We start from the raw sequence: 15622 nt of genomic DNA on the forward strand, positions 1-15622 counted from the left end.
ACTGAATTGAATTGAAAATACGCCGGAGAGAATAGACTCCAAATTCAAAAATTCTTCATCTAAGATATGGCGTTCAAAAATCCAATAACAATCGATTATAAAAACTACCTCAAAAAGCAAACAAATAATTAATAAAATGGGAGTTGAGGACTGATGCGGAGAGAGAAAGCCAAATAGAGAGAGGCGCATGCAACTAATCGACCCACAACTGACCTCCACTTCATCTAACACTTGGGGCAACACCAGCAAATGCCAAGTGGACCAGAGGAGTGAGAAATAAACATCGACAGCAGCACATACACATATAGACTATGGTGATGTTCTCTTGATCAATACTTACATAGGAGATAGATTTTAAATGATAACTAGTTGTTGTTTCGGACGATATGCCTCGAATTATTTACCAGCGTGTATTTGAAGTCTTCAAAAAAGAATAGTATATTATCTTTAAATGATCTTTTTCCCTCACAAGACCAACATTAGTATTGTAGTATAGTTGATTAGTGCATTAGCGTATCAAATGAGAGGTCATGAGTTTGAGTCTTGAGACAAATATTTTTATCGCTTAATGTCTCATTTGATTGTTTGAAGGATGGGAGAGTACATTAGCATGACATTTGTTTGTCTTGGATTTTATATAGATATAGATAATAGAGGAGATAAATTTAAATGAGATTGGGATTTTTGAGTATTAAAGCTTAAGGTGGAATTTTTCTTTATGAGGACTGAGGAGGGAGAGATCATTCTAGGTTCTAGGAACTTGTTCATTTTCAGAATTTACATTCCAAAACTCTCTCCAAAACTCTCTTTTACCAAACACCCCTTTTAGAGTTTTTGACTAGTCAAAACTCTAAAAATGGTCCAAAATTCTCTTTTTGCTCCAAAAATCTAATTGCCAAACACCCCTTCTCTTTTTATTCAATATTTTTTCTCTAGTTATTTGCTTTTCTTTTTCTTTTCTAAATGAAATTCATTTCCATGATGTACTAAAAGATACAATGCTATGTTATTTAACCAAGAAAACAATCAAGGTCGATTAGAGTGATAAATGGTTCATTTCTACTTTTTGATATTTGTTCGTTCTCAATGATGTCTCTTGAAAAACAAATTTTAATACTCCATCAATCTCATTTCATCTCATCTTATAATAATATGATTACTTTTATTTCTATTTTTTCCCAAATTAATTGAACATAGTTTCATTTTTAATGTGGTCTCACTATTATTATATAACTGATTTAGTACTCCTTTTGACCCACACTCTATCTCTAAAGAATATTCAACTTTCTCTCCTTTTCATTAAAAGAATGTCTTACAAATTCCTACCAATCTACTTTTTATGAAATAACATTTGATAACCACATTATATCTTATGACATTATATTACATGCCATGGTAAATATTATTATCATAGAGTATATATAATAAAACACCAACTAAGTCTTAGCCCCAGAGTGTTATGGGTAGGCTAATATGTATTGTGTTAGAAGAAATCCTGACCAATGACACAATAAAAAATTGAAAAGGAAAAGGAAAAGGAAAAGGAAAACAAGGCTAAATTGAGAGAAGACAAGAGACAACATATCCAACAAGAAATTAATTAGGTGAAAAAATGAAAAGCAACACATAAGGGTCCGGTCACTTCAACTTATTTTGTCTTATCTCTGACAAAGTAAAATCATAAAATTGTAGATAAAATTAAAAAAGTTTAGATAGAATAAGTTTGACACACTCAGAAAATGGGTATTAACATTTTTTTATTGTCAAATAGTACATTTGTTATCAATTTTTTATGTAGTCGAATAATACATTCATTATAGGTAGTTTAATGTAGAATTGTTATTAATCTACAAGCTTTATGACGCATGGTTCAAGTAGGAATTATAATATGATGCCACATTAATAATTTCAAGTTCATTGTTGAAATATATTAATTAAATAATATAATCATGTTCTTTGCAGTTTCTGATGATTACATATAAGGAATTTTTCTGCCACTAACGTGGTATACGATGAAGTGTTTCAAAATGTTTGAATAAGTACTCATAATAGTTACCTGCCTTATTTATGTAGATTTCTTTTATGAGATGGTCTGTTTTAATCTTATGTATTTATTTGAAGGTAATCATTTGATTAAATAAGATTCAACGTAAATAATTATTAAATCTATTAATGAGTTGGTGATATATTTTTATGCATTGCAACATTATATTGTAACTTCTATATTAAAGATTATATGATTTATTTAATAATTAAAACAAAAATTATTTACTAAAAGGTTCCCGTACATTCTGCATGGGTCCAAAAACTAGAATTATAGGGAAGAAGAGGGATGACACTTGGACAATAAGATATCAATGACAAGGGGAGAGAACTTACATGAGAAGGGGAGCAGAGGAAGGGGTAAGCGCGAATCAAGCAAAGGGTGAAACAAAACTGAGCAAGTGGGAAAAGAAATTCACAAAGAATAAAAGGATAAAATCATTTTAAAAATGAATTAAAAACCATATAATTCATTTGGCTACTTAAATAGGTTTCTTTAAGTCAACAAAAATCAATTTTGAAAGGCATGTTACATAATTTGGAATATTTTAAAAGAATTCATAGTGGGAATTATTAAAAGTAGATTATCACAGTTCCGATTATTGGGATAAGTTTTTCTTAAAATATGTTTATTTTTTTTAATTGCCAAACCATTATAATTCGGAAATAGTTGAAATATAGAATCATCATATGCATGGTTCATAGTTGATTAAAAATTTATTTACAATGTCCTGGTGTAATTTTTAAACGTAAATATAGGTTACTATGACATCATATTTTAAAAGTTTTTAATACATAATTACTATTAGCAAAAATGATTTTGAGCGAATTTAAGGTATTTGTTTACAAAATATGTAAAGTACTCTCCGTTTCTTTTTTTCTTCCTATTTTGACTATACGTGTTTTCAACAACACTTATTTTAAGTTAAATATCTTTCATTGTTTTATTTAAAAATTATAATAGTTGAATTTTAATAGATTACTCATTGACAAGAGTCAAACAAGATCCCACATGACTATACTTTTTCTTATATCTTGAGAAGCATTTTGAAGATTCTCTAAAATTGCGAATAATCTCTATTATATAAGGGAAGGGGGGAGCAATGGTTTCCTCTTTTGAAACGCCTATTTTGCCCCCTTCAATTGAGAAAATCAAAAATCAAAAAAAGAAATGTCAAAATCAAAAAAAGAAGAAACTCACTCACTCACAAATCACTTAAAAGAAGAAACTTTACAAATCACTCATACAATTGAGAAAATCACGTGATAAAAATCATGCAAATTAAATTATTCAAATAATCAGAAAACTTTATTAAAACTAATTAAAATTAACATACAAACTAAAACTACTAACCTAGAACGTCAATAAATACAAAAATATTTACAAAAATTTACTTACAAATCATTATTCTCAAGAATCATTCACAATTAATGGTGGACCATGATAAAAAAATAGAGGTGTATTTGTAGTGAAATCAGTTAGAAGTTAGATAAAGAAAAAAATTATTTACTTTTTTTTATAGTGTTTCCTATATATAATAAATCTTTTACATATATTTGGACATATCTTTTTCTATCATATACTAACGATTAATTATCATGGTAAAAAGGTTTATGTAAAATATCATTTAAGAATTAAAGTACAACATATCTGTATTATATAAGGGAAGGGGGGGAGCTATGGTGTCCCCGAATGAAGAGACTATATTACTCCCTTCCCATTCTAAATTATAAATTTACTTACAAATCAAAGGGGGCATCAAACAAAAATACCAAAAATATAATTATAACAATCACTCACAAACTACAACCTATGAAAAAATTGACTTGAAATCAAAGTGTCCACTTTCTTTACAATTTATGAAGTACTGTACTTAATTCAAAAATCAACTAAAAACTTATAATATTAGAAATCATAAATAAATTCAATAAAATTTCTATTTTGTTCATTGAATTTAACTTTCAAAAGTAAAAAAAAATAAAAAAAAAAAAAAAAAAAAAACAAAAAGAATGATGAGAGACTTAAGTGACATAAACTAAACCAATCAAATTTTGCAACTAAAAACAATTATACTTCGTATGTCTAATGTTCAAATTTCGACTCTTATGCCAAAATCGAGTTTCTGTTTCGAAAAAAAATTCAAGCACGCATCGCGTGCAAAAAATTCTAGTATCAAGAAAATCAAGAAGGGAATAATATGTTAATATTACAGATATATATACATATACGTGTATGTATACATACATATATATATGTATACATATGTATATATATGTATACATATGTATATATATGTATACATATGTATATATATGTATACATATGTATATATATAGATATATATATCTATATATATATAGATATACATATGTGTATATATACATACATATGTGTATATATACATATATATGTGTATATATACATATATATGTGTATATATACATATATATGTGTATATATATATATATATATATACATATGTGTATATGTATATATATACATATATGTATATATATACATATACATATATATATACATATACATACATATATATATATATATACATATATATATATATATATATATTAACATACATATATATATATATATATATATATATCATATATATATATATATATACATACATATATATATATATACATACATATTATATATATACATACATATATATATATATACATACATATATATATATATACATACATATATATATATATATACATACATATATATATATATATACATACATACATATATATATATACATACATACATATATATATATATATATATATATATATATTGATGGGTTCTAATGAGAACCCTCTTATGGTGAGAACAGTATAAAATGAGTAGAAAACATTAGATTATCAAAAACGTAAAATGAACAAAAATGTAAAAGGAGAAAAACGTAAGATGAGCATAAAAAAGTTAGATGAGAAAAAATGTAAAATGCGTAAAACATAAAATGAGCAAAAACGTTATAAAATGAGCATAAAAATGTTAAATTAGCAAAAACATAAAATGAGGAAAAAAAAATTAAAATGATCAAAATCTTCGTAAAATGAGGAAAAATGAGTGGTTCTCACTATAAGGGTGTTTCTCATATGAACTTAAACATATATATATATATATATAATATATATATATATATATATGTATATATATATATATATATATATATATATATATATATATATACTTCCTCCGTTCCATAATAAGTGAAACACTTACTATTTTAGAACGTTTCAAAATAAGTGAAACATACCTTAAATGGAAAATATGGATGCCATTTCCTTTCTCTAGTTTTCCTCTCGACACAGAGTGTTGTTGCCATGGCAAGGAAAAATGGCGAGAAAACTCAGACTCAAAATCTTGAAAAATCAATGGCGAAACCTTGTGGTCCTTCATCCGATTCACATGCATTGAAAACGCGATCGATGGATGAAATACTTGGCATAAAAGCTCTTGATTTTGGATTAGGAACTATACTTACTCCAAAATCATCAATCCAAAATTTGCAGCAACAATCAGAGATTCGTCACACATTCAATGAGTGGCTTCAATCCGTACACTCAAAATCTTCAAAGCAAAATGAAGGTATGAATCCAACCCCCATCCTACAACAATTTAATGATGTTGCGGATGAAAAGGAGAATGAGATGGAGGTTGATATGGATAGAATTAATCTTGAACTAGACAAACAACACATTAATCTGGAACATATTCATGAATCTGATCCTATTCGAATTGAATTAGAGGATATTGAGGACGAAATCAATTATTGGAATTCGTCAATTATCTGTTATGTAGTTGGTGCGAATCCACCAATACATGTAATGGATGGATTTGTGAGGAGAATTTGGAAGAATTATACGATTGATAAGGTTGCTGTTGTTAAGAAGGGCATCTTCTTGGTGAGATTTGCTGCGATGGACTCTAGGGATCAAGTTATGAATGGTCACTATTTCTTTGATAACAAACCTGTAATCATGAAGAAATGGCATGCTGAAATGGATTTTAAACGTGATGAACTTAAAACTATACCAATCTGGGTACAGTTAAAGCTTGAGTTGAAATATTGGGGGGAGAAATCTCTTCACAAGATAGTTGCTCAATTGGGAGATCCTATTAAAAGGGATGATGCAACAAGGACTCGTGATAAGCTGCAATATGCAAGAATTCTGATAGAAGTGAAAATGAATCAGGAATTACCTGATAAAATTGAGTTTGTGAATGAGCATGGAGAGCTCACTATAGTCCCAGTGCATTATGAATGGAAACCAATACATTGCCACAATTGTAATGGTATGGGTCATGCTGCATCAGACTGTAGGCTCAAGAAACCTCAGAAGAGATGGGTTAAGAAACCAATATAGCAACAAAATGTTAATCTGTCTAGAGTTGAGAATGAACAGATTGCACCAATAATTCAACCTGTGGTTGAACAGCCTGAACATAATACATCACTAAGCCATACAGATATAGATCCATAAGGTTTTCAAAAGACTCTTCGACCTATTAAGGTAAGGGTTAATACTGCAAAGGAAACTAGTGTATCTAACTCTTTTATCGTGTTGCATGAAGGAGTAATTGGAGAGGCAGAATTGCCTAATAATGGATTGACTGGGGCTACATTAGGAATTGAGAGAGGGGACTCTCTCCATCCTAACGGATGGAATTCTATGTTGGAATGCAAGGGGGATTAACATGGCAAAGAAGCAGGAGGATGTTAGATCGTATATTAACAAAGTTTATGCTGGCCTTGTTAGTCTCCTGGAGACTAAGGTGAAGAGTTCCAATTTAGGAAACCTTTACTAAAGAATGTTCTCTGGTTGGTGTTTTACAACAAACTCATCATATCATGCTGGTGGAAGGATAATAATAGCATGGAAGGCAGGTAGCTTCCATATAAACATAATATCTGCATTTAGTCAATATATTCATTGTTTTGTTCAACCCATAAGTGGTAGAGCTGGTTTCTTTTGCACATTTATCTATGCTTTTAATGAAAGTAAAAGCAGGGAGATATTATGGGAGGATTTGAGGAAGCTGTATACTCAAGAAGCTTGGATTATATGTGGTGATTTGAATTGTGTTTTGAACCCAGAGGAAAGAATTGGGTCTTTGGTAAGAGAAAATGAGATAAGGGATATCAGAGTATGTATGAATGCATGTGAATTGACTGACATCAAGAGTGTGGGCAATATGTTCACATGGAACAATAAACAAGAAGGCAGCAGAAGAGTTTACTCTAAATTGGGTAGAGTGATGGCTAACTCCAGATGGCAGGACATCTATAGTTCAGCTGAGGTTTGTTTTCAAAATGAAGGTGAATTTGATCATTCACCTGCATTAATTACTGTGTATCCAAGAGACAACACTAGAGTGAAGCCTTTCAGGTACTTCACAATGTTGAAAAGTTCTCCACAGTTCATGGATATAGTGAAGAAGGGTTGGAGCACAACTGTTCAAGGCACTAAGATGTATGTAGTGTTGCAGAAATTAAAAGCTGTGAAAAAAGGTTTAAAGGAGTTGGATAGAACGGGGTTTGCAGAGATTCAGGTAGCAGAGGTAGCAGCTTACAATAAGATGATGGTTGCTCAAAATTTGATGCATCAACATCCAGGATATACAAGGTATGTTGATGATGAACTTGTAGTTGTGCAAGATTATATTTGTAAACATAAGGCATACATTGAATTTTTGAAACAAAAAGCCAAGCTAGAGTGGATTAAGAATGGAGATGAAAATACCACTCTTTTCCACCAAAGTATCAAGCCGAGGAAAATTCAGACAATGTTTACAGTATATATGATGCTGATGGTAGATGGGTTGATGATGCTAAGGAAGTTACTGAGGCTTTATTGACATACTATAAAGATCTGCTTGGTACATCAGAAATCAGGAGCTCAGTTTCACCTTTGGTTATGAAATGTGGGCCTGTGCTCACAGATGCTCACAAATGTTTACTAGAAGCGCCATACACAGTAGAGGAAATAAAGCATGCTCTCTTATCCATACCAGGGAGCAAAGCTCCTGGTCCTGATGGATTTAGTTCCTCTTTCGATAGAGATTCATGGGATATAGTTGGTGAAGAAGTGGTAATGGTTGTCCTAGATATATTACAAAGTGGGAAACTACTGAAGGAGCTAAATACCACCACCATCACACTCATTCCTAAGGTCAAGTGCCCTAAGAGTGTGAAGGAATTCAGGCCCATTTCCTGTTGCAACACAATTTATAAATGTGTTACAAAGGTTCTTTGTGGGAGGTTGAGGCAAATTTTGCCAAACATAATAATGGAGAACCAGGGAGGTTTTGTTCATGGAAGATACATAGCTCATAATATCATGGTGGTTCGGGATTTGGTGAAAAATTATGGGAGGAAGAAGGCTTCACCAAGCTGCATACTGAAAATAGACATTCAAAAAGTATATGATACAATGAATTGGGAGTTCTTGAAGGAAATGATCACTCGTCTGCAATTCCCAGTTGGTTTCATACAGTTAGTCATGGAATGTATAAGTACACCCATGTTCTCCCTGATGATAAATGGTTCTATGGAAGGATTTTTTTAAATCATCAAGGGGCTTGAGACAAGGAGATCCCTTATCTCCTCTACTTTTTGTGATTTGCATGGAATACTTATCAAGGGTATTATGCAAAATGAGCATATTAGATAAATTTCAATATCATCCAAAGTGCAAAGCCATGAGGTTGACTCATTTGTGTTTTGAAGATGATCTTATTTTATGCTGCAAAGGTTATTATGCTTCACTTTACCTATTATTGGGGGCTTTTAAGTTGTTCTCTAATACATCTGGTTTAAAAGCAAATGTGCAAAAATCAGCAATGTATACATGTGGAATGAAGGAACAGGATGTTCAAAGGATCATTGATGCATCAGGTTTTGAAAGGAGTACATTACCTTTCAAATATCTAGGTGTTCCTATTTGTTCTAAGAAAATTTCTACTGCACAGTGTGAAGTATTGACAGATAAGATCACTGCAAGAATTCGAATGTCGAGTACCAGGCACCTCTCATACATGGCTAGATGTCAGTTGATTAACTCAGTCTTGCTCAGTTACATGTATACTGGGCACAAGTGTTTCTTCTTCCACAAAGAACACTCAAGGATGTTGTTAAAGCTTGTAGAGCTTTCCTCCGGAGTGGGCAGCATTTCAGTAGTAAACCTGGGTCAATAGCATTGGAACAACTATGTACCAAGAAGGAAGCAGGTGGTTTAGGTTTCAGAGATGTGAAGCTATGTAATATAGCTTGGTTGGGGAAATATGTGTGGGCTTTTGAAAGAGAAAAGCAGCATTTCCTCTCCTCCTTTTGATAATGAAAAGGGTATTTTATGACTTTTTAGCTTTTGAAAGTGATGTTTATTAAATCTTGTGCCCAATCCCTATGTTTCACTTATTATGGAACGGAGGAAGTATATGAATATATATACATATCACTAGGGGAAAAAAAGGAAGGGCTGCGGAGGAAGGGCTGCGCTTTTGTACAAAAGCGCAGCCCTACACAACAGAAGTGCTGCGCTTTTTTATAAAAGCGCAGCCCTTCACTTAGTAGGGCTGCGCTTTTAGAAAAAGCGCAGCCCTTCTTATTTCAAAAGGGTTGCGCTTTTTCTAAAAGCGCAGCCCTACTAAGTGAAGGGTTGCGCTTTTATAAAAGGCGCAGCCCTTCTGACTAAGTAGGGCTGCGTTTTTGAAGAAAGCGCAACCCTTCTTAAAAAATTTGAAAAATTCAAGTTCGCGGGCTTCAAATATTAAGCGGGATTCGTCAAATATATCCCTCATTCTTCTCTCTCCTCTCTCACGTCCCTCATTATTCCTTTTCCTCTTCCTCTCACATCCCTCCTCCCTCTCCTCCTTCTCTCACTCAAAAACTCCCAGAAATGTTGCGACAAAAACGCTGAAATGATTTGCACGAATCATGCCGACGGAGTCCGATTGCCTATTGTGATACCTTTTCGGAAGCGGAACGAGCCAACGAGTCAAATAGCCATTTTAAGTTTTTCCGAATTTTTTTTTCCCTTAAATTATGTATTAGGGTTTTGTTTTATGTATTTAAACATTATTAGGTTAATGTTTGGAGGTAATTCTTGTATTTTCAGATCTATAATGTTCTTGTATACTTCTCTTTGTTTATATATTTTGATTAATGTTCTTGTATACTTCTCTTTGTTTTGATTAATGTTCTTGTATACTTCTCTTTGTTTATTTTGATTAATGTTCTTTTATACTTCTCTTTGTATATAATTTCTTGTATTTTCATCTTTGTTTTGATTAATGTTCTTGTATACTTCTCTTTGTATATTAGTTTTTGTTCCTTTTTTTCATTTTCGTTTCATTCTTATTTTTGTTTTGGGTTTAGTATTTTCGTTTCGTTTCTCTTCTGATCTGTTTAATTTCAGAAAATGTGAGATTATGAGTAAAAAAATGTCAAAAAGAAATTTTTTTTTTTGGTAGGAAGGGCTGCGCTAGTTAGGAAAAAGCGCAGCCCTTCTAGCTCAGAAGGGCTGCGCTTTTTCCTAACTAGCGCAGCCCTTCTAAGCTAGAAGGGCTGCGCTTTTTCCTAACTAGCGCATCCCTTCTAGCTTAAGGGCTGCGCTTTTCTAGCGCAACCCTACTTAAAAAGTGAAGGGCTGCTACTGAAAGGGCTGCTGTCAAAAAGCGCAGCCCTACAGGCCTTTTTCAGCGCAGCCCTTCTTCATTTTTCCACTAGTGTATATACATATATATGTATATATATACATATACATATATATGTATATATATACATATACATATATATATATGTATATCTATATATATGTATATATATGTGTATATATGTATATATATATGTATATATATGTATATGTATATGTATATATAGGTATATGTATATATATATATATATGTATATATATATATATATATGTATATATATATGTATATGTATATATATATTGTATATGTATATATATATATATGTATATGATATATATATATATATATGTATATATATATATATGTATATATATATATATATATATATATATATGTATTATATATATATATATATATATATATATATATGCTTTTCAAATATTTTGTTTTTGTAGTTACATCACTTTTCATTAGATTATACTATAATTCATATTTTCTTCAATTTCTCCATATAAGTATGCATTCTCATATGAACTCAATTCTATGTATATATATGTATATATATGTATATATGTATGTATATGTATATATGTATGTATATATATATATATGTATATATATATGTATATATATTATATATAATAGTATATATATGTATATATATATATATATACATATATATATGTATATATATATATATATATATAATATATTATAATATATTATATATATATATGTATATATATATATATATATATATGTGTGTGTGTGTGTGTGTGTTGTATGTGTGTGTGTGTGTTGTGTGTGTTGTGTGCGCGTGTGTGTGTGTGTGTGTGTTGTGTGTGTGTGTGTGTGGGTGGTGTGTGTGTGTGTGTGTGTGTGTGTGTGGTTGTGTGTGTGTGTGTGTGTGTGTAGGGGTAGGATCCGCTGAAAACAGCTCTTAATCTGAAAACTAAAAACAAGGTAACTTTTAACCCCTTAGCTTTTTAGATTTTAAGGGTAACTTATTTTAACTTTGATTATAGTTAAACCTATGTAGGATTCGAACCTACATCGTTGTGTCTTACACAACGTTTTGCCAATTGGGCTAATAGGTTGTATGAATTTCGCCAAATATATGTTAGTGAGACGGGGGGGTAACAGATAGCTTTAAAACACCAACTAATAACAATACTTTGGAAACTGATAAAAACAGAGTATGCTACACCATAATGAACAAGATAAAAATAACAGAGAGAACACCAAAAGTAAAAAGTAGACAATACCAAGTAATGTAACCATAAGATTTCATAAACACGCAAATTCAACAAAATCAAAAAAATCAACACTTAATTACAATTGTGATTTACCGGCCCTTACATTTTTAAGGGGTGGGGTTGGGGTTGGGGTTGGGGTTGAGCAATAATAGCTGTATAATTTATGCTTTTTAGCGACTATGAGATTGATACTGGTACCGCTGCTCAGAAATAGAAGAGAAAAGTTCATATAATCAAATTGGAAGTTTACATTTTAGGATATATATATGAGTGTCATCAAACTCCTCTAAAACAATGGATAACAGACCAATAAAACCAATCAAAACAAAATCAACATATGAGCCGGCAGAACATGAAATTTCAACAAATTCGGGAAGAATATGATAAACATAAAGAAGAATCGCACAAAAAATTGCTGATGAACATGAAAGAAAATCGCAACTAAGCGTAAAACCCTAGAAAAATTGGGGAAAAAACTCAACTAGAGCAAAATTGAGTGAAATTCGATTTGCAAATGTGAAAAATGAAAAGATTAAACAAATTCTTACCGGAATTTCGAATCATTGAAGGATTAACATTGATTGAAGGTGAGAATTGAGAGCGTGAAAATCGACCGTTTAGGAGAGAGAAATCACGTAATTGAGAGGTGAGGAATAAGAGAGAGAAAATCAGGTGGGAGAAAATGAATTTTTGAACACGTGACGTGGCTAAATCATGGCCATCTAATATTTTCTTCTAAATCCGACGGCTCATATTGCTTGTTTTCAGTTTTCAGATTAATGGTGGTTTTCACAAGATCCTATTCCTATATACATATATATATACATATATACATACATATATATATATGTGTGTGTGTGTGTGTGTGTGTGTGTGTGTGTGTGTGTGTGTGTGTGTGTGTGTGTGTGTGTGTATATATATATGTATATATACTTCCTCCGTTTTTTATTAGATGTTACACTTTCCTTAAATTGCATGTTTCAAAATAGATGTTACAGTTTTTTTTCCTAAATTGGTAGTTTTGCCTTGTAAAATGACTAACTTACCCTTACTTTTAACAATTAATCAAAATTAAACCTATTTAATTTAACTAAATTTAACCTAAATTAACAATTAACAATTAAGCACCTTCCCTCTTCCACCCACCCTAACAGTCCAACCCCCTCCCCACCAATGCAGCAGCCCCTCGCCCCACCACCGCACCCCACCCAACCCCACTACACACGTCGGAAACCCCAATAAACTCGTCGGAAACCCCACCCACCCACCGGAAAACCCACTCCACCCACCGAAAATCCACCACACCCACCGAAAAACCCACTCACCGAAAACCACACCCACCCACCGAAAATCCACCCCTCCCACCGAAAAACCCACCCCTCCCACCGAAAAACTCACCCCACCCACCGAAAACCACACCCACCCACTGAAAAACCCACCCCACCCATCTAAAACCTCACCCCACCCGCCGAAAACCTCAACCCACGCACCGAGAACCCCACCCAGCCTTGAAAACACAACCCCTACCGCCGAAAATACCAACCACCCCTCAAAAACCCTATCCCACCCGCCAAAAACCCCACCCGTCGAAAGCCTGTCGCGCGACTGCAAGGGAGGAGAAGGGGAGGGGGTTGCGCGTTCAGCAGGGGAAGGGGAGGGAGAGGAGAGGATGTCGGTGGTTGATTTGATGGTGTCGGTGGTCGAATTGGTGGCGTCGGTGGTCGCGGTGGTGGCACACTGCTGTAGCCTACTGGTGATGGTGGCTCAATGGTGTTCCCGACTCCCTTTAATCCCCACCCTTACTTTCTCTTAATCACTCCTTGAATTTTTACCTAGGTAAGCGGATTTTTCAAAAGTGTAACATCTAATAAAAAATGGAGGAAGTATGTATAAACATATATAACAAGCTCTCCATTGTTGGAGTAGTTGTCATAGGTTATTGTTCTGTTGATGTAGTGGTGGTGTTGCGTTGGTGATGTTTGTTGTTGTTGTGCTGTTATTCTAGTTATTGTTATGGTGGTAGCTATTGGAAGTTGTTGCTATTATTTGTTGTTGTTATTATTGTTGTAGTTGTGGAGTTGTTGTGGTGGACGTTGTTGGGTCATTGTTGTTGTTGTTATTATTGTTGCTGCGTTGTAGCGGTTGTTGTTGAGTTGTTGGATCGAGTCTAAGTTTTGATTGAGATTTATACTCTAGTGAATTATTTCTTAGTTGAGGAAGTTTGAATTCGTAGTTGGAGTGGTTATGTTTGATGATAAGTTTAAGAGTTAATGGGTTTCATTAGGTTTTATTTTGGGATTTAGTTTGATCAGTGTAGTAGGTTGTTTGAAGAAAGTTTAATTAGATTAGTTGAATAGATTAGTTTCTTTAATTGAGATTTTGTGAGAATGCTTAGTAATTAGTCTTGTCATTGTTATTGATGTTAATTGTGGAGAAATGTTATGGAATTCAAAAGATTTGATGGAGTTGTGAAGTTCTCAAAGTCTTTATATGTCGGAGCTTAGAAATTGGATTGCGGTTCAGGTAACTTTTATGTTTAGTAAATTTATTTACTCATGCCCAAGTGTGTGTGGATCTCTCTGTTCTGTTTTTGATAAATAAGTTCGTACTATGGCCATAGTTATGAATGTAATGTTATGAGTTGATTCTGGAAATGTTATTTGATGAATATGAATACGCAACTGTTTTGCTGGCTTAGTTTATGAACTGAAAATACAAAGTGGGCAAGATATGGGTGGAGGATGGTTACTCTTTTGACCTGATACGGTCGGCTACGCTCCATAACGAACCTTGGGGTAGTATTGCTGGGCTCCATAGCGAAGTTTGGAGGCAGCGTTTGTCCTTTGTCCAAAGCTTTTACTTGCCACTGATTTGTTTAAGAGAGTGAGCTATGCCAGCGTTGTAACGAGATGAAAAATGGTTCGAGAAATAAAATGTTTATAACGGGCTGAAGTAAAGGTTACGAGTTTTCCATTCATTTTGGAATTTTGTTTGTTTTGTATTTCTTCTCTGAGTTTGCAGGTTTGGTGTTGTGAGCTCGCAATTTGAAGTGGAGCAAGATAAAGGTGTCTTGTGGATTTTGATTGAGTTTGTATCAAGATAGTTGATTTGAGAATAGTTATTTATATTTCGTTGTATATAATATTTGGGAATTTAGTCGAGATATTTGTGTTTTTTAAGGATTTTATTTTGTGGGCCCATAACCCACAGGTCCAGGATAGATTTTTAAGGTTATGTTTCCGCTGCGAGTAAATATTTAATTCGAGGCTTATTAAGCGTTGATTGTGATCTGATTAGGGAATCTTAAGTGTGTTTAGCTAGTAGCTCGGGGAATGGTTTGTTACAGGCTGTCCGGTAAGGACTTTGATTTGCTGAGCTTGGAAGTATGGTTTAAGCTTCCTACTGGCCATCACGAGGGCAAAGACTATCTTTTCAACTTCCCTGTATTTAGCTTCCGTTCCTCATAAGGCATGGCTGATAAAGTAGACCGGATGTTGTTTTCCTTTCCCTCTCGGCCACCAGCACCGCGCTGAGTGCGTCCCAACTGAATTCTTTCTTTTCAGAGCTTTGAAGAAGAGCATGCTCTTATCTGCAAACCGGAAGAGGAAACGTCCGAGTGCAGCCAAACAGCGGG

General features: G+C 33.0%; 1 protein-coding gene across 1 annotated transcript; it reads left to right on the top strand.

The window, feature by feature from the left end:
• Positions 1-6889: 6889 nt before the first annotated feature.
• LOC104884190 (uncharacterized) lies at positions 6890-9274 on the top strand. Its single transcript, XM_010668803.1, has 3 exons — positions 6890-7704; positions 7896-8587; positions 8832-9274. The coding sequence occupies exons 1-3, from the start codon at positions 6890-6892 to the stop codon at positions 9272-9274; spliced, it is 1950 nt and encodes a 649-aa protein (XP_010667105.1).
• Positions 9275-15622: the final 6348 nt, after the last annotated feature.

The sequence above is a fragment of the Beta vulgaris genome, chromosome 3, assembly GCF_026745355.1.
Source record: "Beta vulgaris subsp. vulgaris cultivar EL10 chromosome 3, EL10.2, whole genome shotgun sequence".
Classification (NCBI taxonomy): domain Eukaryota; kingdom Viridiplantae; phylum Streptophyta; class Magnoliopsida; order Caryophyllales; family Amaranthaceae; genus Beta; species Beta vulgaris.

What these genes read in the sequence shown, in the direction of transcription:
- LOC104884190 (XM_010668803.1), top strand. Translation starts at nt 6,890, where the DNA reads ATGTTCTCTGGTTGGTGTTTTACAACAAACTCATCATATCATGCTGGT. An exon ending in CAACATCCAGGATATACAAG is followed by an intron (nt 7,705 to 7,895) that starts GTATGTTGATGA and finishes TGCTGATGGTAG; the next exon opens with ATGGGTTGATGATGCTAAGG. An exon ending in CATACAGTTAGTCATGGAAT is followed by an intron (nt 8,588 to 8,831) that starts GTATAAGTACAC and finishes TATGCTGCAAAG; the next exon opens with GTTATTATGCTTCACTTTAC.